This window comes from Tupaia chinensis, unplaced genomic scaffold (assembly GCF_000334495.1).
Source record: "Tupaia chinensis unplaced genomic scaffold, TupChi_1.0 Scaffold000045_1, whole genome shotgun sequence".
NCBI classification, from domain to species: domain Eukaryota; kingdom Metazoa; phylum Chordata; class Mammalia; order Scandentia; family Tupaiidae; genus Tupaia; species Tupaia belangeri.
In genome coordinates this window covers 7,118,182-7,143,224 of record NW_006159501.1, presented here as the reverse complement: position 1 = coordinate 7,143,224, position 25,043 = coordinate 7,118,182, and the positions used below count along the sequence as shown (strand labels likewise).

The following is a 25,043-nucleotide window of genomic DNA, read 5'->3' as shown; positions in this document are numbered from 1 at the left end:
CTGCTCGCCCTGCCCCCGGCAGTGGGGAGGGCTCGCCATTGTGGGCACCTCGTCTCCTCTCTTGCTGATGTGGGGGGCCAAGGGAGCCATCCTAGGGGTGCTGTCCTCCTCCCTCCTCCCGTGGGCCCCCAGGGCCTGCCTGCTGGTCTGCACCGGCTCTAACAGCAAGAGACAGCCCAGCTGGTCCTGGTCGGAAGGTGTCAGTGAGTCTTAAGTGGAACCAGGGCTGGTTTCCTGTCTCAGCTCTCCCGCAGTTCCTTGCATTTCCCTCACAATGAAAGGTCATCTCTCCTACCAAAATGGCAGGAGTTACCACGGGCACCAGTGTCCACTCTGGTGGGCATGTGAGGAGGAGGAGGAGGAAGAGGGGTGCCTTGGGTGAGCTGTGCAGTGAGTGTGTGAGGTGGAGCAGGAAGAGGGTGCCTTGGGCGAGCTGTTAGGAGCAGTGCAGGGGTGCAGAGGGAGCTCTGGGACTGGACAGCCTGGGCTGAATGTGGTCAGTCATCACCTGAAACCAAGGGCAAGTCCTGACCTCCGTGTCCTCACTGAGCGTGGGCGTCTATAGATCGGGAGACTCGAACTGGAGACAGTGGGAGAATATGGCCTAGAATATGGCCTGACCCAAAAAGCAGGCAGTGTTTGTTACTGTCTTCATTGGCAACATCAATATCATCACTCTGATGACTAAGATGGGCTATCCTCCCTTTTAAGGTTTCTTTCTTTTTTTAATTTTTAAAAAATGTTAAAAGAAAATTGCGCTCACCGGAGAGACAGAAACAGAGAGACAGAAAGCAAGAAATCACTCCCTAGAGGGGATGGCCACATTACAATCCCTTCACCTTCGTTATCCTCTCTGGATTTTGGACACATATACACATGTGCCCAGCATGAGTTTTAAGCCTCTGGGTCCAAGACTTGAACTACAGTCAACTACATGGAAGTCCAGCAACATAACCATTATGCCATCTGCTGATCCTGTAAAGTTTCTTTAATGAGAGAGAAGACGGGTCCCCTTGATAGGTTCTCTGTACTCCACAATCCCTGATCCCCAGCTTGGCCAGCCAGGATCATGCACCAGTTAGTGGACACACCTGGTAGACCCAGGATCTCAGCCTAGGACCTTCCCAAATGGTTCCACTATCATGCAGTGGCACTCTGTCACCTGAACCACCACACACAGCTGGGCCAAGGCAGGGACCAGGTGACTTGTCAAGTTCATGTCCAGAAATCCATCCCAAGAAATATAAACCCACAAAAATACGTGGAAGAATGCCCCTGTTGATATTGTTTGCAGAGATGGAAAACAACCCAGGAACAGAGTCCCCTGCTGTTCCAAGGCTTGGTTGAATACAGCAGGACAAAGCTCTACCATGGAATTCAACCACAGGAAACTTGAGACGGGTGTCTGTATACTGCCACTGAAATTTCTCTAAGCTATTTAAGTTTTAAAATACCAGGTTGCAGAATAATACATCGTATAGTATCCATTAGAAAAACACGTATATGTGAGAAATGCCTTAAAAATCACTGACAGGGTGGACACTGAATTATCACTTGGGGTGGGGGGCGAAATTTGTAACTTTCTATCCCCTCATTGATTTGTACTCCTTGAATTTTTTAAAATATTTTTTTAAATAGATGATCATATTTGAAGTTTTAATATGAGCTTATGTTACCTGCTTTAAGAACTATTTTATTTAAGTTTATTTATTTATTTATTTGACCAGAGAGAGAGAGAGAATGAGAGAGAGCAAGGGAGAGAAAAAACAATCTACCAGGTTCAGGACTCGAACAATGGTTGGCTGTGTGGGAGTCCAGTGCCCTTAACCACCATGCCACCTGCCAACCCCGAGCAAATATTACTTTTTATCATTTAAAAAAGGAAAACAGGAAAGTATTTTTTGGAAGGGAGTCTCTATTCTCTATACCCTCACATCACTGGGTATTATCAGCCTTTCAAAATTTTTATGTTTCATAAATGAAAAAAAAGTATATCATAGTTTTATTGGTAAGATTGAGCATATTTTTATATTTCTGTTTCATCGGCACTTCTTGGTCAGTGATTTTCTGGTCTGTGTCTCTTGTCTGCCTTTCTGTTAAGCCGTTTGACTTTCTCGTGTTGATTCGTAGAAATGCTTCCTGTGCTATAGATGGTCATCCTTTGTCTATTGAATGTGTTACCGATGTCCTATCTGAAGCTTCTTCCTGGTTTCATGTCATTTTCCTTTTCTGAGTTATTTCCATTCATCAGTGTTTACTGATCTGGTGCTGTGAGCTGGGCATCGGGCTCGGTACCTGCAGAGGCCATCCTGCTGTGGGGGTAGGGAGCAGGAGGTCTTAACCTTCATGGATCTCCTTCATCAGCCGTAGCACAAATGATCCGAGAGGTAGTCAGTGCACAGCCTGGTGCTGAGGCAGCCAGGGAGTCCCTGATCCAGAAACAATGAGAAGAAGAAGAGAAATCTGTCCCCTTTTCCTGGAGGAAAGGGGGATGCAGTGCCAGCTTTTCTGGCCTGTACGGTAGGTTTTACCTCACCAGGACACGTCGGGGAAGACAAGCAAGGCAGGACTCTCTCAGGACGTTTCTTTTTATGTTGTTAGTTCATTTTTTGGGAAGCAACTTTTCTTTAGCCTGTGATAAAGTCCTTTTAAAAACAGCTTAAAAACAACAACTACTTAGAAATCGTGGCCAGCTATGCTCGGGAGACAGCTGCGGAGGTTTGCGAGCAGGCAGCCCTCCCGCTCTTGGGGGTCCACCTGTCCACCACCATGCTTCTCCCCTCACACGTCCTGCATCCGTAGGGCTCTCATTTGAATGGTGTCCTCTTCAAGTGAGGTTCATGGCAGGAGGCGTGCTGGGTGTTCGGCTGGAGCCTGACACGTGGGCAGGCCTTCCTGACTGGGCTCTCTGTCTCTGCAGATCGGGAAGACTGGCGCCTACCTGCAGTTCCTCAGCATTCTGTCCCGGATGCTCATTCGGCTGACAGAGGTGGATGTTTATGATGAAGAGGAGATCAACGTCAGTGAGTGAGACCTGTTGGTGACACCCGGGTGGGGACTCCTCTTAATCCAGTGCTCGGATGACTTTCACTGAATCTTCAGTTTTCTGGGTGGAATGTGCAGGGTTATGATCAGACTCATCCCTAGGGTCTTAGGGGGGCTTTTGAGTATTTTCTTCTTGTTAATTTTTCTTGGATTCAGAATAGCACCTCAGAGGGGGACCAGCAGTTGCTGTAATGACTATGTTGCTGGACTCCCATGCAGTCAAATGGGACTCGAGTTCTGGACCCGGTGGCTTAAACTCACGGCAGGTGCATGTGTGTACGTGTCCAAGATCCCGAGAGGAGAATGGAGGAGAAGGGATTGTGGCATGGTCATCCCCCAGGGGGTGATTTCTCACTTTCTGTCTCTCTCTGTCTTTCTGTGTTTCTGGTGAGCACACGCGCCCTATAGCAGAAACCTGTCCAAGAAAAAGAATAGCACCTCGGAGGACTTGCTGGGAGTACACGACTGGCACGGGGGTGGTTACTGTTTACCGAGTGCCTTCGCCACGGCAAGCACTGTGCCAGGTGCTTTCCCGAGCTACCGCATTTCATTTTCTAAACAGTGCCATGAACTGGGCATGGTTATCCCATCTTCCCGGTAGGTCACCCGCTCGGGAGCCCAGCGGGGACGTGACAAAGGTGAAATTAGACTGGATGGGAGTACTAGCTCTAGAAGGCACAGTTACCCCTCGGGAGTTTCCCACTCGGGAAACTGCGGACATAGGTCAGTGTCTTGGAGGCAACAGAAACATGGGAAGTGTGGGGAGAGCCGTTTTCTCCTGGTTTCCTGAACAGAATTTATCTGGCATAAGGTAAGACTGTTTCGAACAGCGCCCTGGTGCTCGTTGTGAAACACCTCTGTCCCGTCTTTGTAAGCCCCCGAGGGCTCGTACACCTGCTCTGATGCTCCAGTCTGCTGCTCTGGGCATGCCAGCTTGTGCGGGCGGACGTGCTGTCGAGGGAGGGCTGCAGCTGCTGCACCAGCGTCTCATAGCCCTTCTCGAGTGCTTTCACCTGAGTTTGTGTTCTGACTTGGAGAAAATTTGGAACCAAGGAATGGCAAGGCTTTTTAGCCAGGCTCTGAATTTTTACATTTCCCCACAGGTTGGAACTGGATTTTGGGTAGAAATTGTCAGGCTTATTGAATTCTTGTCTCCTCACTTTCTTGGATATCTCAGTGATAAAGGTAGGGTTGGAACCCAGTGTGTGAAACGTCAAAGCTTGTTCTCTCCAGTACTCTTTTTTTTTAAAAAAAAGAACTATTTATTTAATTCCATTTGTTGTTATTTCTTTAATTTGACCAGACAGAGACAGTGAGAAAGAGAGAAAGGGAAAGCGAGAAAGCAAGCTGCCAGGTCCAGGACTTGAACCACCATCGGCCATGTGGGATTTCAGTCCCCTTACCTACCACACCACCTGCTAGCCCCCTCTCCAGTACTCTTACAGCCTCTTACGTGGTGTTATGAAAACAAATGATGATACGTGCATGAAGTGCTGAGCAACTTTCTTTTATTTAGGGGGTAAAATTTTAAAGGATGTGTACACTCCCCAGAGAGACGGAAGTGGGGAGGAAGAAAGCCCCCCATGGGACATGGTCACGCTGCGATCTCTTCCCGCCCATGGCGCCGTTCTATGGGGTTTAGGGCACAGATGCGTGCACTCAGTGTGGTTCTTCAGCCACTGGAGCTGGAGCTGGAGCTGGAGCTGGAGCTGAACCTGAACCACACAGTTGGCCATGTGAGATCCAGCTCCCTTAACCCTAGGACATGGTCATCCCCTGCGCACCTACTACACAATGAACACTCCTTGCCTGCCTTCAAACGGATGTGTACTCTGTCCATGTATGCAATCTAGTGACATATCTATGTACACATGACATGTGTAATTTTTGTTGAGAGGTTTTTGCTATAGGGTGTGTGCACTCGCCAGAAAGACAGAGACAGACAGACAGAAAGTGAGAAATCACCCCCCATGGGGCATGGCCACGCTGCAATCCCTTCTCTTCTATCCTCCTCTCAGGATCTTGGGCATGCACGCACACGCGCCCAACGTGAGTTTAAGCCACTGGGCCCAGGACTCGAACTGCAGTTGACTACATGGGAGTCCAGCGACATAGTCATTAGGCTAACTGCTGGTCCCGACATGCGTAATGTTAATATATATAGAATACATGTACAATACATAATGTCAGTATGTTACATCATTTGAGTTAGACCAACTAGGTTTTTTTCAAGCTTTTATTCAGCAAACACTTAGTGAGTACTGTATACCTCCCATACCAGTCATCATGTAAGCTGATATGTGGGAAATACGAAACTGGTTTGAAGCACATGGTGTCGAGCTTGAGCACTGAGAGAGGCTTCCTACAGGTGGGACTGGGCTAGCCATACAGGCTGGGGGCATTAGGATGTCTAGGGTTTAGAAAGAGAACTTCCCAGGCCCCACTGGGGCTGAGAACCAGGTGGCATACTTGGGGTGTGGCTCTGGGGAGAAGTACAGGGCGTGGGTCTGTTGAGTCAGGACTCTGGAAGGAGAAGTCAGGGTGCGGGACAGAAGAGCCAGTCCGTTCCCACAGGAAACCGTTCAAGGCCGTCCTCTGGACAGAGATCTAAATACCTCATTCGAGCAATCCTGAAAGTGCGTGTGTACGAGGAGCCTAGGAGATACAGGGGGGTCCGCAGTAACCCGAAGACTTGATAACAGTCCTGCTCCAAGCATCCTCCTTGTGCTTATTTCAAATAAACCATTCTCCCTTCCTATCTCATTCCTGCCAATCTTGCAGATGTCCGAGAAGAATCGGATTGGCATTATGTCCAGGTCAGTGACCCCTGGCCAGACCTGGAGCTATTCAAGAAGATGCCTTTTGACTACATCATTCATGACCCGAAGTACGAGGATGCCAGTCTGATCTGCTCACATCATCAGGGCATCAAGATTGAAGGTGAGACTTGGAATCCCTCGCTTCCACTCCTGCCTGAGTATGTGGGCACAGGCTCTTAAGGGGGTGAGCTGTGTCTTGTTAGCGATGGAATCTGGCAGTGGTGAGTGCACCAGCAAGCCCTAGTAAGAAACTGACTTGGCCACTTCCTGTTCAGAGAAGTGACTGCCATGGAAGGAAATCACTGCTCAGGAAGGGCCAAATGACAGTGCTGATACGCTCCTTGATCGGTCATGATCCGAATGTTCTCAAGGCTCTAGTTACTAGAAGATAGGAGACGTGTGTGTTGACCTAGGGATTTCAGACACGTTGACCCCTCTCCTCCCTCTGTCTCACGTTCTCCTTCCTCCTCAGGGACCACCGACTTCCAGGGTGTTGTGATCCTGCAGAGGGTCAGGGCTCTGCACCAGTCAGCCATCCCTGGCCAATGCGATTAGGATGAGCTTGGTGCACACAGCCTGAGAGAGGCCTCCTCGGTAGTGTCCGCCTCAAACTGCCGTTTTCATTGCTCTCAGAAGAGAGTCCTTTCACTGAGGGTCCTTCCCAGAGGCCCTTGGGTTAGTCTCAATGAAGCTCTAGTGTTGAAAGCATAATCCTGCCGTATCATGTGTGAAGTAAATAGAGGGCGATTCTTTTGCGTCATGCTATCAGGTCAGCAATTGATGTAAATTGCCGTGTCGTGGATCCTTGAAAAATTGTCTGTGAATCCTCGAAAGGTCCAGCTGTGGGGTGGTGTGCACCGGTTGATGCTGCTACTCAACAGGCTGAGGCCTCATGGTAGGCCTTGGGTTTGATTCCCCACCCACCCTGGAAAAGAGCAGGGTGTGGTGGCGTGGGCCTGTGGTCCCGGCTACTTGGGACCCTGAGGCAGAAGGATTGCTACACAGCGAGACCCTATCTAAAAATAAAAATAAAGCTGAATGCTTTTAGATCCACGAGTAAGACACTGTATACACAGTCCCCATTACTTCCTCCCACTGAGACTGTCGTCTGCTTTGACCACTGAGTCACCTCGGGGCCCAGATGGGTGAGAGGCAGCCTTGTGGAATCCCGTCATTGGCTGGTGACTTTTAGCATTCCAGTGGCTTCAGTTTGAGTAGAGGGGGTTGGATATTTGTCTTGCTCTTCTGCTCTTTAACGTGGGGGGATTTTGTGCAGACAGAGGGATGTCCCGGAAGCCAGAGGACCTTTTTGTACGACGTCAGACGGCACGGATGCGACTGTCCCAGTACGCGGCGTACAACACGTACCACCACTGTGAGCAGTGCCACCAGTACATGGGCTTCCACCCCCACTACCAGGTAGGCCGGCCAGGCGGCCTCCCTCACGCTCCGGCGGCGCCTGCCTGCGGTCTCGCCTCCGCCTCGTGTCCACTCCCTGTTCTCTCAGGTCTCGTCCAGAGAGGGAGATGGAGATTTCTGGAAGCCCTTGCTTCCTAGGTTCCCTTCTATAATCTGAAATTATTGCTGACACCTCAGAGCGCGATTTCCCTGGGTTGCACACGTGTCGGTGTTGACATTGACTGTGGGTGTCAACAGACGCCCACGCAATTCCGGAAGTCAGTCAGCAGGCCCTGTGTGCTTATCCTGTGCAGCATGGGGATGCAGCGGTAGACAGGCTTTGTCCCTGTCTGTAAGATGCACAGCCCAAGAGGAAGATCCACACTTGAGCCAACCTGCAGGGTAATGGGAAGAGGCCAGAAGAGCAGCGTGGCCAAGGCTTAGCACTGGGGGAGGTGGGGGAGGAGTTTGCACCTACTGTGCACCTGCTGCACGCCAGGCAGTGTGCCTCGGCACTGTTGTCCGGCACTGTTGTCCGTCAGCCCTTCCAGCCTCTTCGCGTGGTAACAAATGCTTAGCACATGTTAATGGACACGTAAATGAACAAGGTGTGCTGGGCTCTGGCTGGTCACCTGAAAGGGGTCTGTGTTAAAGTATGCCTGTCATCCATGCCAAGTGCACTGGGGAGGAACCTGCCCTGCCTTGTTTCTTATTGAATTCTCACTTAAACCCCATTATCCCCACTTTGTAAGTGGAGATACTGTCTTGAGTGGGAAGCAGGAGAGAGGATGTTGAAGAATGAATGAATTTGCTGAGGGGTCAGGGCAGCTGAAAAGAGGGAACAGTGTGTGCAAGTGTGGGGAGCCTGGAACATCGAGTGCAGGGTGTGGGCAGAGCCTGGCCCACAGGAGGCCTGGGCACTGTGGGAGGCACCCGGACTTGCTCGGAAGAACTCCAGGTAGGGCCTGCTGTGGGCAAAGCTGCCTTTCTTGCCAACCCCTTAATGGCCATGGGAGGGTTGTGGAGAGCCCACGAGGCTGATTATTTACAAACAGGTGCTCTAGCATGTTTAAAGTTTCTTTTTTCCATGAAAGAGAGAGAGAGAGAGATGTCCCAACCAGATCTGGACACCACACTACAGTCCCAGCTGCACCAGCGCTGGGTCTCAGGCACATGTGTGCCCGTGTACTCAGGGAGGGCTCCTGTGTGAACCCACAACTTGCCATGGGGGCCAGTGTCACGGTTCCCGTTTTGCTACAGTACCACCTGCTAGCCCTGACGATGCGTTTTACATGTAATGTTTCTTTTCATTTTAGACCCGAGGAGGGGGAGAGGTGGGGGTAAAGGAGTGAGCCAGAGCTGTGGCAGCAGCCCGCAGGGCAGGTGCTCTAGCTGCTCCCTGAAAGGCCTGGTGAGGGTGCCGCCTCGCCCTCTCCATCAGCTGCAGAGGGAAGCAGTAGACAGAGGCTTACCATCCCCCAGTCTGCCTGGTCTTGGGCTCAGCTGCCAGTGACGTAGCACCTGACTGTGTGTGGTAATCCCCCTTCCCAGGTTTTGCTGTGGGACATGTGCACTGCTAAACAGAGATAGAGAGGGAAAGTGAGAAAACGCCCCCATGGGGAATGGCCAGGCTGCAGTCCCTTCTCCTCCATTCCCATCCTGGGATTTGGGGCATACTCATACATGCTCTAGGCATGTTTCTTAAGCTACCAGGTCCGGGACTCAAACTGCATAGTTAGCCATGTGGGATCCAGCCCCCTTAACCACCATGCCATTGGCCGGCCCCATGAGCAAGTTTTTAAAAAAAGTATTTATGTATTTAATTTTATGTATTATTATTACTTTTTTTGAGAGTTTTTTTTTTTTTTTTCCTATAGGGCATGTGCACTAGCTGGAGAGATAGAGAGAGACAGAGAGACAGAAAGCAAGAAATCACCCCCCGCCCCCAGGATGGATGACCACACCACAATCCCTTCTCCTCCATTCTCCTCCCAGGATTTTGGGCACACATGCACATGTGCCTGGTGTGAGTTTTAAGCCTCCAGGTCTGGGACTCAAACTGCGGTTGACTACATGGGAGTCCAGTAACATAGCTGATAAACGCCATCTGCTGGTCCCATTATTATTACTTTTAATTTGCTATGGGGCACATGCGCTAACCAGAGAGAGAGAGAGAGAGAAAGTAAGCAAGTTGCCAGGTCTGGAACTCAAAACATGGTCAGCCATGTGGGAATCCAGTGCCTTAACTACTGTGCCACCTGCTGGCCCCAACATGAGCAAATTTTTAAAAAAATTTTTGTTATTATTATGTATTTTTAAAATTTGACCAAAGAGAGAGAGAGAGAAGGGGAAAAGTGAGAAAGCCGCCACAGTCGACCATGGGGGAGTCCAGCACCTTAACCACCATACCAGCTGCCAGCCACATGAGCAACTTTTAAAGTATAAAAACAAGTAACCCTGTTCACTCCAGATAAATTCCCCTAACATGTTTTCTTAGAGATGAGATTTTTCTTTTAAAACAAATAGAGAGGAAAAATGTTTTCTTGATTTTAAAGCTCAAAGAACTGAAAAACATGCAAGACCTTTAGTCACTATTATTTCAGAGTGCTGGCAGGGAGTCATTGCTGCTCACAGACTGTCATGCCCTCAGGCCGTACTCATGGAGACCTGGGTGTGCCATCCCTGGCCTGTGTTCAGAGCAGTGCTTGGGTCTGGGCCGTGCACGGTGCCTGACCTCAGGCCAGTAAGGGCCAACGAGGGCTGCGGTTCCACTCTGGGTGTCTTCGTCGCTCTGTTCTTTCTGTGAAACATCCCCAGTTGCATCCCTCTCTGCTCCTCCCCAAGTCAAAATCTCTTTCTCCCTCATCTCTGCTCCCAAAGGGCTCCGTGATACTGGTAGAGTTCAAGGCCACTGTGCACTGGTCACCCCTCCCTCTCCAGACCCCGACGGTCACAGCACATGCTGGGAGGGGTGTTCAGGTGGCAGGGGCTGGGCCGGGCCTGGGAAGGGGCTCTCAGAGGGTCAGGGCAAAGCCCAGCTGGGGTCTCAGCAGAGCAGCCCATGCACAAAGGCAGCCTGTGGATGTCTGGCCAGTGGAGGCTGGATAATGTGACAAACGGTGACACTAGACTTGGTGGGATAAGCCAAGACTGCTGAAGTCAGTTTCCCTATCTGTAAAAGGGGGTGACAACTGTGCTGCTTCCAAGAGCTGTTGGTTACCACACAAGGCGATGGGGCCATGCCTGGCCCACGTGGCCTGCGGGCACGTGTTCCGCTAATACGCTGTGGCTCATAACACTCAGAATGGGAAAATACACTTACTAGACTTAACAATGATCTCTTTACTCATGAAGCGGATGCTTGACTTGACAACCAGGCTCTGAGTCAAATCCAGGGTCCAGCAGGGTCAGTGCTCGGGCGACCTGACAGTACCATGTGGCTGATCGAGGGCAGGGTGAGGTGGGCTCGGGCTGCACGTGTGGTCAGGCTGGGTGCCCCTGCTCCATGCGGGTGTCACTGCAGGCCTCCTGTGCTATGGGCGGAGGTGGCCATGGCCGGACTCTGACGGGCTCTGTCCTCTCCCCCACCTCAGCTCTATGAGTCCACCCTGCACGCCTTTGCCTTCTCTTACTCCATGCTAGGAGAAGAGATCCAGCTGCACTTCATCATCCCCAAGTCCAAGGAGCACCACTTCGTCTTCAGCCACCCTGGAGGCCAGCTGGAGAGTATGCGGCTGCCCCTCGTCACGGACAAGGTACCCGCGTGAGTCCCAGTGGCCAATCACTGTGCCTTCCAGGGACCACCGAGCTTAGGTCCTAGAGCTGGGAACCACCTGCTGAGCCACGGGCATGTGGAGACGGGGGGAAGGGAGAGGAGGGACTGGAGCAGCATGTGGGCTTCGGAGTCACCAGGTTCAAGTCTGAGCCTTGCTCTCCATGCACTGGTGGCATTACTTGAACTTGTCACTCAGTATCTCTGAGGTGCTGTTACCTCCTCTGTAGAGATGGGGGATAGTAGCTCTTGCAAGAGCCTTGGTGAGAACTATTTGGCCTAACAACGTGAGGCACCAGCAGAGCGCCTTGGGCGATGGTGGGGGGATGGGGCAGAGTATCTGCTCTCTGCCCGCCCCCCCTCCCCCGCCTTGTCTCTTCTGCTCTTAGATCTGGAACACTTTGAACAGGCCTAGGTAGTTGATGGTGGAACAACTCCGAGGGCCCATCACCTGACTTCAGCAGTTACTAACATGGCCAGCCTCATTTGGCCTCTGCTCCTCCCTTCTGCGTTCCTGTATTATAAACACTAGCATGTATGCGTGCATACACACCTAAAAGATGCATTATATATTTTTTAAGAGGTTTTTTTTCCTTAGAGCACCTGCGCTCATGAACGAGAGAGAGGAACAGACAGAGGGAAAGTGAGACATCACCCCCCAGAGGGGATGGGCATGCTGCAGTCCCTTCTCCATTCTCCTCCTGGGATTTTGGGCACACACACACACAGGCCTGGAGTGAGTTTTAAGGCACTGGATCCAGGGCTCAAACCATGGTCGGCCATGTGGGAGTCCAGAGAGGGAAACTGCTAAGCCATCTGTTAGATACATTATCTTTTGAAGAGAACATTCTAAGAACCCATTGTTTCTGGGACCACCATTCTTTTTGCAGGGCCCCTCCTTATAGAGCTCTTGGCTTGACAGTTTTAGCTTGACCACCTCAGAGTCCAGGGTTGCACCTTAATGAGCCCCAAGCAATGTAGACCTTGTGCAGAACCTCCTTGTCCTCCAGGGCGCCCGCTATCTGGAGCAGTACCTGGCCTTCCAGACCCGGCAGGCTGTTACCAAGTAATGAAAACATTTCTGAAGTTCCAGAGGGTCTGTGTCACAGGTGTCTATCCCGTGGCTGGGGTTGTGGTGTTGCAGTGACACTCCTGTGGTGGACAGAATGTCAAGCGTAGGGTTTACTCCACTCACTTTTGCAGCCTTCCAGCCATAGCGGGCCAAGCACTCCAGCTGTGTGCACAGCTTTGTAGCAGGTTCTCAGAGTAATTCAGAGGGATCCGAAGCCCTGGCTCCCCAGATGGACTTATTGTTAAGGGAAGAGTTGAAGAAAACATAGTATTTATATAAAAGATCTCACAAGAGGAGTGTCTAGATGGAGGATGTTGTGTCTTCATAGCGTATAGAAGGATTCAAGACCTACAGGGATAGTGTCTACACAAAGCACAATGTTCTAACATGGGAGGGAAAGGGAACTTGGCTACGTGACATATGCCTGTTGGTTTTTGCATAACCGTCCCCACACGAGCATTTGTTGAGCTGTTTCTGCGGGCTAGCAGCTGGGCTTGGTTCAGCTGGGCGATTCTTCTGGATGCGGTAGTGCCCATCATGTGTCTGCAGTTAGCTCTCAGGTGGGTTGGTCTAGAGTGGCCTCAGCTGGGATCTTCCTCTCTGCTCCACATGGTCTCTCATCCTCCAGCAGGCCAGCTCACCTGTGTAAGAGTCCAGAGGGAGTGGGATGTGTAAGTCCTCCTGAGGCTAGGCTCAGAGCTGGCATATTTTTTCCTGTATTTTGTTGGTAAACACAAGTCATAGGTTGCATCTCTGAGTCCAGGAGTGCGGGAAGACTCCATCTTGTGATGAAAGATGCAGCAGAGTCACATTTCAAGGGAGGGGAATAATTGTGACCACATTCACACACACTCTACCTCATTATACCTGTATTTTGCAGAGTCAGGAATATATAAAAAGCCCCACGTTCACGCCCACCACTGGCCGTCATGAGCACGGACTCTTCAATTTGTACCACGCGATGGATGGCGCCAGCCACCTGCACGTGCTGGTGGTCAAGGAGTACGAGATGGCCGTGTACAAGAAGTACTGGCCCAACCACATCATGCTGGTGCTGCCAAGCATCTTCAACAGCGCTGGAGTGGGTGGGTATTTGTGCCGCGCCCCACTCAGGGAAACTGAGAGGGAGAGGTATCCTAGAGAAGGGGGAGTGAAACGTGGATCAAGTTGGTTATTTTTAAATATTTATTCATTGGATTACTTTAAAGTTTTTTTTTTGTTTGTTTAATTTGCTATAGGGCACGTGTATTCACCAGAGAGAAAAAAAGAGGAACTGAGAAAGCAAGCTACTAGGCCTGGGACTTGAACCATGGTCCTGTGAGAGTCCAACACCTTTACCACCACACCACCTGCTGGCTGTCACACATTGAGGTTTTTTTTTTTTTTTTTTTTAAAGAACATTTATTTAATTCCATCGGTTGTTATTATTTTTCATTTGACCAGAGACAGAGAAAGGGAAAGCAAGAAGGCAAGCCAGTAGGTCCAGGACTCGAACCACGGTTGGCCATGTGGGAAACCAGCACCTTTAACTACCATGCCACCTGCCAGCCCCTATGTTGAGGTTTTTACTTTTGGACTTCTAAAGCTATTTTGATTTGTTGGGAAAGTCATGACACATTTTTGCATAGAAAAATAAGTCATTGGGACCAGCAGATGGTGTAATGGCTATGTCGCTGGACTCCCATGTAGTCAACCGGGGTTTGAGTCCTGGACCCGGTGGCTTAAACTCATGCCAGGGCCATGTGCGTGTGTTCCCAAGATCCTGAGAGGAGAAAGGAGAAGGGATTGTGACGTGGCCATCCCCCCATGGGATGATTTCTCACTTTCTGTCTGTCTTTCTGGTGAGCACACAAGCCCTATAGCAAAATCTTCTCAAAGAAAGAAAAGAAAATAAAAGAAAAATACGTAATGACTCTTCCAATGACTTTTTATATATGTGTTAGTGTGTATATATATGTGTATATGTATGTGTGTATATATATATACACACACACACACAAATAGATATATCTATATATATGCACATATGTGCGTGTGTGTGTGATTGGTTGTTGATTTCATCCTTGCTCTCAGCTGTCAGAAAAGACAGGACGAGGAGGACAAGTGTGTGCACGTGTTGGAGTAGGGTTGTGCTCCCAGTCGGTGCCTGTGGTCAGTGGACAGGGCTGTACACTGGGCAAGTCGAGCCACCTTGCCTCGGGGTGAGCCTGGCACTCAGGTCTGTTGGATTTGGCCTGCAGGTACGTGGGATGGGTCAGACCTGAGCCAGTGTTTGCCCGTTCCAGGCGCCGCCCACTTCCTCATCAAAGAGCTGTCCTACCACAACCTGGAGCTCGAGCGGAACCGGCAGGAGGAGCTCGGGATCAAGCCGCAGGACATCTGGCCTTTCATCGTGATCTCGGACGACTCCTGTGTCATGTGGAACGTGGTGGACGTTGACTGTGCTGGGGAGAGGAGCAGGTGAGACGAGGTGTCTGCTGCCCCTGCTCGACGGCCATGAGTGGGCCCTCCTTTAGACGGGTGTCCTCTTTCTCCCAGGAGGACCCCAGGGCCCTCCTACTGCTGAGCGTGGTGTGTAGGGGCCCCTGGTGTGACCAGAGTGGGTTCAGGTCTCAGGCCCAGCTTTGAATTTTGTTGAAGTGTGACACACTACAGGCTTAATGTGATAAAATGGAATAAACAGAGATACAGATGCATGAAAAAGAAAGGATAATACATATACAGAAATTTTCACAAACTGAGCACACCCATTTAACTAACTCCCATATTAAACATTATGCCAGCAGGTGGGTGGTGGTTAAGGTGCTGGATCCCACATGGCAGACTTCATGGTTCAAGTCCCAGACTTGGCGACTTATGAAACACATCCAGTGTGTGTGTGTGTGTGTGTGTGTGTGTGTGTGTGTGTCTGTCCGTCCAAAATCCTGAGAGGAGATTGGAGGAGAAGAAATTTCAGTGTGGCCACCCCCTGGGGTGATTTCTCACTTCTCTGTTTCCAGCAAGTGCACATGCCTTGTGGGGGGAAAAAAAAATCTTAAAAAAAAAAAAAAGATCCAGACATCACTAGACCCGGAAGGCTCCCTCTCTGCCTCCCCTCCCCTCGTACCCTTCCTCTCCCTTCTCTCTCTTCCCCCTCTAGCCCCTTACTCCTCTTTTCCTTCTCACCCCTCCCCACTCACCCTTCCCCATGCTCCCCTTCCCATTAGGTGGATGTCAACTCATAGCTTTACTGTCTTCTGACTCATCTTGTTGAGTCCTGATTTTCTCATTTGAAAAGATTTTTTTTTAAGAGTTTTTTGCCTTAGGGTACATACATTTGCCAGAGAGACAGAGATAGAGAGAGGGAAAGTGGGAAGTCACCCCACAGGAGATGGCCATGCTGCAATCCCTTCTCCTCCATCCTCCTCTCAGGATCTGGGGCGCACACACACATGCATGCCCAGCATAAGTTTCAAGCCACTTGGTGTGGGACTAGAACCGTGGTCAGCCACGTGGGAGTCCAACAACATCATTACTGCGCCGTTTTCATACCTGTGCTTGAAGGTGTGCTGTGGGGATTAACTTCCGTCCGTAAGCAAGTTCAGCACCAAGGACGTAGACATGCTTCGCACACGGAAACTGGGAAGTGGGTTGTGCTGGGCTCCGTGCGCCTGGGCAGCTGGGTCCTGGCTCCTGCCGTGGGGTTCGGCCTCTTCAGGAGTGTGCACCTGGGGACGCTGTCTCGCTCTCGAGCAGGGAGTTCTCCTGGTCAGAGAGGAATGTGTCTCTGAAGCACATCATGCAGCACATCGAGGCGTCCCCCGACATCACGCACTACGCCCTGATCGGCCTGCGGAAGTGGTCCAGCAAGACCCGCGGCAGTGAGGTGCGCGAGCCCTTCTCCCGCTGCCACGTGCACGACTTCGTCATCCTGAATGTGGACCTGACCCAGAACGTGCAGTACAATCAGAACCGGTGAGCTCCTGTCCAGGCGGGGAGGGCAGGCCTGGGCAGGCCTGGTGCAGCTGTCCACCTTCTCCCTGCAGGGTGGGCATGGGGGTGCCCTGCCCGTGGCGTTGGCCAGGCCCTGCCTAGTGCCAATTTGTTGTTTCTTAATTTGCCAGAGGGCCTGTGCTCTCCCTGGAGAAAGAGGGAAAGCTAGAAAGCATCCCTGGGGCATGGTTACCCCACAATTCCTTCTTTTCCATTTTCCCCTCCTTTTGGGATTTTGGTCATATGTGCCCATGCACCCAGCATGATTTTCAAGCTGCAGCTCTTGAGACTTAATCTGCATGGTTGGCCACGGGGGGTTCAGCCCCTTCACCCCGACGGCAGAGTCTGGCTCTGGCTTCATGCTTTAGTCCACGAGACCGTTCACAGAGCTACTGTCCTGCCGTCCTGTGCTTTTCTCCCACCCTCTTGGCTTCTTTACTCCTTTCATATATTGCGTTTTAGTGGCTTGAGCACTGAAGAAAACCATGAAGTAATTTCAGTAGGTCGCTGCCTATGTATCGCTGCAAAAGCGCTCACTACACTAAGTGTTGGTGGGTGTGTCTGTGTGCCGGGCCATGGGCACACGCCCAAGACGACCTTTTAGGAGTGTTGGCTTTGGAGCCAGATGGACCTGCTAGGACCCTGGGTTTGCCTTGCCAGCTTTACAGTTTAGGCAGGTGACGTGTCACCTCTGAGCCTCATTTTGGCAGCTATGAAAAGTGGCTCATGTTTTCCCCAGGAGTTATTGTTTCACATTACCAATTGAGTGGAAAGGCTTCTGATCCCTTACTCAGGGCCATGCGGGACGCAGTTTATAGTGGAGGCCTTCCTAGCATGAAGGCCCACGTGCCCACCTTGTCCGTTTGGCCTTGGTACCAGCGTGAGGTCTTGAGGAAGAGTAAAGCCCACTCTGTGATCCAGCCCCAGATGACCGGGGCCAGTGCTCTAGGAGCTGGGGGCCCAGTTGCTTCCACTCAGCTCTGCCCCTGCCCTGGTTCCAAGCAGGTTCCTGTGTGATGACGTGGACTTCAACCTGCGGGTGCACAGTGCCGGCCTCCTGCTGTGCCGCTTCAACCGCTTCAGCGTGATGGAGCAGCAGATCGCGGTGGGCGGGCACAGGTCTTTCCACATCACGTCCAAGGTGAGCTGGCCTCGCTGCCAGGCAGGCCTTCTGTGCAAGCACTGAGGGTGGGGGACATTGGGAGCCCGCTTTTCCCCCTTTGAAGGAGTGGAGTGCAGCCGGACTCTGGGGAGCATTGACACCGAGCCCTGGGAAGTCAAAGACTAATTTTAACCTCTCAGTGTCTGCTCGGGGCGTGGCCGCCTTCATACGTCTCCCTCCTTCCTGCGTGTCCTTGCCTGCCCTGCCTGGCTGGGTTAGGGGGGATGCCATGCTCTTCTTCAGGTGCCAGGATGGCTTGAATGGCACAGCAGGCTAGCTGTAGAGCCAGCTTGTCTGTCCGCTGCACGGCCCGCCTCCAAGACAGGAGGGGTGGTCAGCTTATGTCACCCATTCTAGCTGAGCAGGCCTGGGAATGTAGATGCGAAATCTTGGCAGGCCCTGAGGATTCTGTGAACTCACAGAAGCTACACAGGCTAGCATATCTGCCATCAGGTCCCCTCTAATCCCTTATGTTGATCTGAATTGAGACAGCAGCTTCCCTCCCTGCTCCCACAGGCAGGGATCGAAGCTGCCTCTGGGTGTAGAAGCCCATCCTCACTTCTCTTGCAAATTAGAAAGATCCTTAGGTAAATGTTCTGTACTTTCAGAAGAACTTGAGAATAATGTTCCTTGACCTTTCACCCTCCCCGTCACTGAGGTTTTGAAGTTGACATTGATTTGATTTTTTGGTTTAATATGGGGAGAACTAAGATCTTTATCATATTAAATCTTCCCAAGAAAAAGCCCGATGTGCCTTTAAAACTAATTTTTATATCTGGAGACCAGCAGGTGGTACAGCGGTTAAGGCACTGGATAGCCCCGCAGGGCCGGTCATGGCCCGAGTCCCATACCTGGTGGCTCGCTTCCTCACTTTCCCTCGCTCGCTCTCTTTTGGTGTCTCTCTCTGGTCAAATTAAAATATATGAATGAGTAAAGAAAATTAAACAATTCTTTAAAAAAACTAACTTTTATATCATTCAATGTCATTTTTTAACTGTTAGGTATTTTATGTTTGTTTTTATTTTGAACCTAATCATAATCTTAGTTTTTTGTAGAGAGGTTTTTGCTATTGGGCGTGTGCGCTCGCCAGAGAGACAGAAGGAAACAGAGAGACAGAAAGCGAGAAATCACCCCCTGAGGGAAGATGGCCACACCACAATTCCTTCTCCTTCATTCTCCTCTTGGGATCTTGAGCTCGCATGCACATGTGCCCAGTGTGAGTTTTAAGCTGCCAGGTCTGGGACTTGAACTGTGATCGACTACATGGGAACCCAGCAACATAACCATTACGCCATCTGTTGGTCCTGAACCTAATCTTACTTGCATGTTGATTATGTACAGGAAAGCCAGGGATGTTTTATTGTCTTTCACCTTAATGAAATCACTTACTTGTTTTTGCTTGTCTATCGTTAGTGGGAGCACCTGGTCCCTTCACTCTGGAGTGGGAGCAGACATGGCATAGTATTTAGTAAGGCACATATGAGAAGCCCCTCAAGTGCAGTGTGTTTTATAGGGAGCCCTAACCCAGCCAGGGTTTGGAGGGCTGTCTGTGGAGGGTCCCCGAGCGCATGACATTAAAGTGGAGGCTGGGGGGTGAGAGAGCTGAGTCTCCAGTAGAGGGTGAGCTTGGACAAAGGTGGGAGTGAGAAGGCCCTTTGAGGGGTGCAGACTGAGGAGACAGGCCTAACTAGCCTCAAGACGGTCCTAGACTTCCCTCTAGGAGTGATAGGGAGCCATTGGAGGTGTTCAGTATTGGCCAGTTGGTGTCACTGACGTGAGTGGTCTCTGGCTGCAGCGTGGCAGTTGTGTTGGCGAGTGGGGGGTGGTCTTGGCAGGGCACCTGGGCAGGGCAGGGGAGGGCAGTGGGGCGGGCGGGGCTGCTGCAGAGGCCAGAGCCTGCCTCCCTTGCTTTGGGGAAGGGCTATGGCCCTGGGTCCTCTGGTTTGCGCAGAACGGTGAGCCAGTTCTGCAGAGAAGGGTCAGTGTCTGCGGTGCTCACTGATTTCACGTTGGTCCATTTCACACGTCCCACCTGGGCAAAACCTGACATTTCTTAACAGAGGATTAATCTTGCAGTCTGCATTCTCAGTTCCACTGCCATCCTGGGCGGCCACCCTTCCACGAGCGCCCACCCTGGCTCTCCCGTGGCCCGGGAGCCTGGGCCCTTGGAGCGGCCTGACACCGTCCTTCCTGCTGTTGTGCAGGTGTCTGACAGCTCCGTGGCCATCCTGCCGGCCCAGTACATCTGCGCCCCGGACAGCAAGCACACGTTCCTCGCCGCCCCTGCCCAGCTCCTGCTCGAGAAGTTCCTGCAGCACCACAGCCACCGCTTCTTCCCGCTGTCCCTGAGGAACCATGCCCACCCCGTGCTCTCCGTCGACTGTTACCTTAACCTGGGGCCTCAGGTAGCGTTGCCCAGGGAAAGGCTGGGGCACAGACAGACCAGGACCCAGGCAGAATCGCAACTATGGTGGTTCCTCTCACTGCAGGTCCCTCCGTCGCATGCGCTGGAATTACCTTCGGTAGTTTCAGTTACCCCTGATAAGGAAAGGTGCAAGGGCCAGCAGGTGGCATGGAGGTTAAGGTGCTGGATCCCACATGGCTGATAGTGTGGTTCGAGTCCCGGACCCAGTGGCTCGAAAATCATGCTGAGTGCATGTCATGTGTGTACCCCAAATCCCAAGAGGACACTGGAGGAAAAGGGGTAGTGGTGTGGCCATCCTCCTTAGGGAATGATTGCTCACTTTCCCTCTTCCTCTCTCTCTGGTGGAGCACACATGCCCTATTGTAAAACTAAAAAACAAAAAAAATTAAGAAAAGGGCCGAGTCCAGTATAGTAAGATACCCTGAGAGAAAGGGAGACCATATTCAGATAACTTTTATTATGATATATATATATATTAAGAGTTATTTAATTTTATTTATTATTTTTCAGTTTGACCAGAGAGAGAGAGGGAAAGTAAGAAAGCAAGCCGCTAGGTCTAGGACTCAAACTGTGGTTGGCCATGTGGGAGTCCAACACCTTAACCACCATACCACCTGCCACCCCTATTACAATATGTCGTTACAGTTCTTCCTTGTTAATATCATTGCTAGTCTCTTGCTGTGCCTATTTATTAATTTATTACTTATTAATTAAATGAGACTTTATCATGGGTACACGTATATAGGAAAATTTAGGGTATATGAGTTTTGGTACTGCCTGCGGTTCCAGGCCTCTGTGGGGTCGGGCGTATCCTTGTAGATAAGGGGGACAGACCTGCCATAGGCAGCCCCTTTGTCTCAGGTGTTTACCCTCATTTCTGACCAATAAAGTTAAGGCTGAGAGCTAATAGTTAGCTCGAATAGAAAAAGTTAGGCACCAGAGCCAATTCTGATGCCAAACCACTTCTGATTCTCACATGAATTCCTGGATAGGTAAATCTGGGTGAATACCATGAAATAAGCAGTAGCATTGGTGTTGGCCCCCTCCCCCTGCAAAACCTCGCACTGACCGAGCAGTTCGTATCTGTGAGGTGCACCCCCCGCCTGCCGCAGTGTTGCACACTTCCTGGAAAACGCTTTCCTCTTGGCCTCCTTCCTGTGCAGATGTCTGTCTGTTACGTGAGCTCCCGGCCCCACTCTCTGAACATCAGCTGCTCCGACCTGGTGTTCAGCGGCCTCCTGCTATACCTCTGTGACTCCTTTGTGGGAGCCAGCTTCTTGAAAAAGTTCCACTTCCTGAAAGGTAACTGCCGCTCTCTGACCCTGGGCCATGGCCTGAATGGGTGCCCTCGCCTGGTGCCTCAGAGGAGGGGGCCTCTGGTCCTGGTGCACACGTGCCAGTGGGGAAACTGAGGCTCCGAGGTGACTTCCCTGACCTCCAGGAAATGTCAGCAGGCTGGGTTGGGTGCCAGGGGCTGTCTTTCCCCTGTGTCTGTTGGGGCAGAGACAGGACTTTCCCCCTGTCTTTTAGGTGAATAGCAGATATTTTCAACCTCAGTCCCCCTCCTCCACACCCCTCCCCTCCGTGCCAGATCCCCTCAGAGTACCGCATGCACCTTTCCAGTTCGTCTGCTCACTCGTCCCTGTGCTGGGGCGGCCGGGAATGACACATGGACACTCGCTCTTTGACTTCACCGGTCCAGTCCTGTCGGACCCCTGGCTGACCCTCACGCCTCCTTCCTTGTTCTTTACTCTGGCCTTCCTCTCTAGCAGGTATCTAGTGAGCACCAAGAGTGTAAAAGGCCTTGGGAAATATTGAGAGGTTCCTACAACAGCCTCTGGCCTTGGGAAACATGTTGTCTAAAGGGCGGAGTGGACTTGTAGGGAGGTAGGGAGAGAGTACGCAGGAGCCCTGATGGCCGTACTGCTGTGTGCCGGAAAGCGGGGTCCACGCCGGGCCGGATGGGTGGACAGGCTTTGGATGGGCAAAGAAGAGGGCACTGAGGTGTCAGGAGAGAGGAGGGGATACAGACCAGGCTGGAGCCGAGAACGCTGGGCGCAGTCAGGCAGGCCTCTCCTTCCAGCTCACCTCCTCTGTTCCGCTCTTTCCTCTGCGTCCATGCTGTCTCCCCACGGCCCTGCCCCGGTCGCACTGTCTGGTGAGGATTAGAAATCACCGAAGGAAACAAGGGGCAGACTTGACGTCGGGCCTTCCCTCCAGGCAGCATCCTGCTTGCTTCTGCGAGCGAATCCAGGCGGGAGCGCGTGCGTGCGTCCACCCGCCTCCTTTCTTACACACCTCCACCCTGGTCCCCATAGGTGCCACCTTGTGCGTCATCTGTCAGGACCGGAACTCGCTCCGCCAGACGGTTGTCCGCCTGGAGCTGGAGGATGAGTGGCAGTTCCGACTGCGTGACGAGTTCCAGACGGCCAACGCCAAGGAGGACCGGCCGCTCTTTTTTCTGACTGGGCGGCACATCTGAGGGAGATGGCCAGCAGCCATTCTGGACGGATGGAGGGTTCCAGACCCTCGGGCTGTAGAGGCTGGAGGGCGCCCTAGCACCACGTGGCCTTTGACCTGGAACAGCCAGAGACGGTGTTACTGGGCAGCCCCTTGTGGAACCAGCTGGGCCACCCAGGCCCAGAGGCGGATGGCGACTGAGCTGGGGTGAGGAGGCTGTGTCGGGTGGGCAGGGTGAAAACCCAGCACCTGAGTTCTGGCTGGGCCTCGTTGCCCTGGGCAGTGCGAAGTGCATTTTCTGAAGAACAGTGTTTTGCGCGGTGTCGTGTGTCTCATATGCTCCCATGGACGGACTTGGCTTTCCTCTGAGTTCCAGAGTCTTGGATTATCAGAGAGCTGCTGGTGTCTCGGGACTGGCCGTGATTCCGGCTAATAGGTCCCCTTAACCTCCCACAGAGCAATACCCCTGTAAAGGCTGGAGGCGAGACACAGGAGGCAGGGCATTTTATAAGGATTATCTGATTGCCTACGGCTTTGTTCTACTAGAAGCTAGCCCAGAGGCGTCACGTCCAATAAAACAAACCGCTTCACTTCCAAGCAGGTATGATTCTATTAAAATAGTATAGGGTAAATGCCCTACCTCTTAGGGCAAAAATAAAGTTTTCTTTAAAAGAGTCTTAGGAAGGAAGTTAGGGTGACAGAGGTGGGCCTAAACTTTGCCTTATAAAGGAAAGAGGACCAAATTGCTTCCTGGAAACCAAGAAATAATAGAAACCACCCAAGTGATTCATAAAAGTAGCTGATGAGAACTAGACCTATGATATTTTCAGTTCCTTAAGTAGCTTGTTTTCTTTTATGCACGTATGATTTCTTTAGAGAATGTCTCACCTGGTCTCCCTGACCTGGAGAGACTGGGCACAGAGAGAAGGAAGCGGGGTAGCCCTCGTGCCCTCTGCTGCAGCCAGCCGCCATGATCTTTGAGCCAGTGTTTCACAGCGCCACCTGCAGGCCAGGCGTGGGCCAGGTGCTTTTACTGTCAACCCTGTTGGACCCTCCTCCTCAGTCTCCTGTGACTGGAGTTCTCTCCACTTGAGAGATGTGCAGGGAGCGCCCCTCACCAAGGTCCCACAGCTGCAAAGAACTAAAGCACAACTCACTCCTGCTGTCTGGGTTCCTCACGGGCTCTCCCCCAGCCCACACTGGTTTTGAAGCTCCCCACAACCGAAGGGAGAGTTGAAAGATACATGGACGCAGTCGGCGGGGTGTGATCTGCTCTCTCCATCCCAGACGTGGACGAGCACGCACGTGCGTGGTTCACAACCCGGGAAGAACTGTTTGGAAAGACGATGCCAAGAAGTTTGTTAATCTCTTTTTACCCCTAAGAAAAGTCGTGTGTGAAAGATTTGGAATGTTTATAAACTGATCACTGTATATGTCATCATTCCTATTCTGGAAATAAAAACTGGCCTTCTGTAGTTATATATTTGTCTTCTGTAAATAGCACTTTCTGTGTCCTTTTCCCCTGTAGTTAATTTAAACTTGGGGGGACAAAAACCTCAAAATATTCTTGTCTGTTCCAGTCTTATCAATAAAACCAATAATGCTTTTATTGTCTGGTGCGTACTAATTGCATTATTTTTGAGAACATTTATGGGACCAGTACTCTCTGTGGGTTTGTGCTTAAAGTCTCATGGCATGACAGGAGAGACAGTTTTAAAAAGGAAGTAAGAATAAAATGATGAACCTGGGGACTATTGAGCCAGCAGATGGCGTGGTGGTTAAGGTGTTGGACTCCCACATGGCCGAACATGGTTAAAGTCCCGGACCTGGTGGCTTGAAAATCACTCCAGGATGGGACCAGCAGTTGGTGTAATGGCTATGTCACTGGACTCCCATGTAGTAGACCACAGTTTGAATCCCAGATCCGGTGACTTAAACTCACGCTGGGTGCATGTGCATGCGTGTCCAAGATCCCGAGAGAATGGAGAAGAAGGGATTGTGATGTGGCCATCTCCTCTGGGGGGTGATTTCTCACTTTCTGTGTCTCTGTCTCTCTGTTTCTAGCAAGTGCATGTGCCCTATAGCAAAAACCTCTCAAAAAAAAAAAAAAAAAAGAAAGAAAAAGGAAAAAGAAAATCATTCCAGGCACTTGTGTGTGTGTGCCCAAACTCCTGAGAGGAGAATGGGGGCGAGGGGATTGTGACATGGCCATCTCCCTGGGAGGTGCTTTCTCAATTTCCCTCTCTGTGTCTCTGGTGAGTGCACGTGCCCTAACAAACAAAAAACAACCTTAAAAAAAAAAAAAATGAGACTGTTAACAAGTTGGAGAGTTCCTGAAAGACAAAAGGCAGAGTTGGATGTACAGAAAAAAATATATGAAAGGACTTGTAAATATTTGTGGGACATGCGTATTATGAAAAACTACACATGGGGAAGAGCAAGTGGTGTCATGGTTATGTTGCTGGACTCCCATGTAGTCAAGTCCTGGACCTGGTGACTTAAAACTCCTGCTGGGCACATGCACGTGCATACCCAAAATCCCAAGAAGAGAATGGAGGAGAAGGGATTACAGCATGGCCATCCCCCAGGGGAGTGATTTCTCACTTTCTGTCTCTGCAGTGAGCACATCTGCCATATAGCAAAAACTTCTCCGGGGGGAAAAAAAATAAAGAAAAATAAAACTACACGTGACTTTCATATTTTTTTTGGTACCAAAATAAAGGATTCCATTTTTTCATGGGTTTTTTGAAATCCTCTCATATGGAAGGAACCAGTCGAGAATGTGCAGGGAAGCCTGCCACAAAGGATGGAGGGCTTGGGGCTCTCTGGGCTTCGGGGTGACTGGAGAAGGTGGAAGGGACTGGGCATTTGTGCAGAAAAGCAAGATAGCAGGCTCCTTGTACACTTCCTGTCACACC

General features: G+C 51.1%; 1 protein-coding gene across 1 annotated transcript in view; it reads left to right on the top strand.

Moving 5' to 3' along the window:
• Positions 1 to 23,920, top strand: part of GREB1 (growth regulating estrogen receptor binding 1) — a 91,759-nt gene extending 67,839 nt beyond the window's left edge. The window contains exons 22-32 of the mRNA XM_027773597.1: positions 2,921 to 3,023; positions 5,827 to 5,985; positions 7,141 to 7,283; positions 10,856 to 11,017; positions 12,987 to 13,191; positions 14,392 to 14,566; positions 15,842 to 16,060; positions 17,084 to 17,219; positions 19,445 to 19,645; positions 20,829 to 20,967; positions 21,984 to 23,920. Of these exons, the coding sequence (XP_027629398.1) occupies positions 2,921 to 3,023; positions 5,827 to 5,985; positions 7,141 to 7,283; positions 10,856 to 11,017; positions 12,987 to 13,191; positions 14,392 to 14,566; positions 15,842 to 16,060; positions 17,084 to 17,219; positions 19,445 to 19,645; positions 20,829 to 20,967; positions 21,984 to 22,147 (1,806 nt within the window). The 3' untranslated portion in view covers positions 22,148 to 23,920. The remainder of the gene's footprint in view (positions 1 to 2,920; positions 3,024 to 5,826; positions 5,986 to 7,140; positions 7,284 to 10,855; positions 11,018 to 12,986; positions 13,192 to 14,391; positions 14,567 to 15,841; positions 16,061 to 17,083; positions 17,220 to 19,444; positions 19,646 to 20,828; positions 20,968 to 21,983) is intronic.
• The last annotated feature ends 1,123 nt before the right edge of the window (positions 23,921 to 25,043 follow it).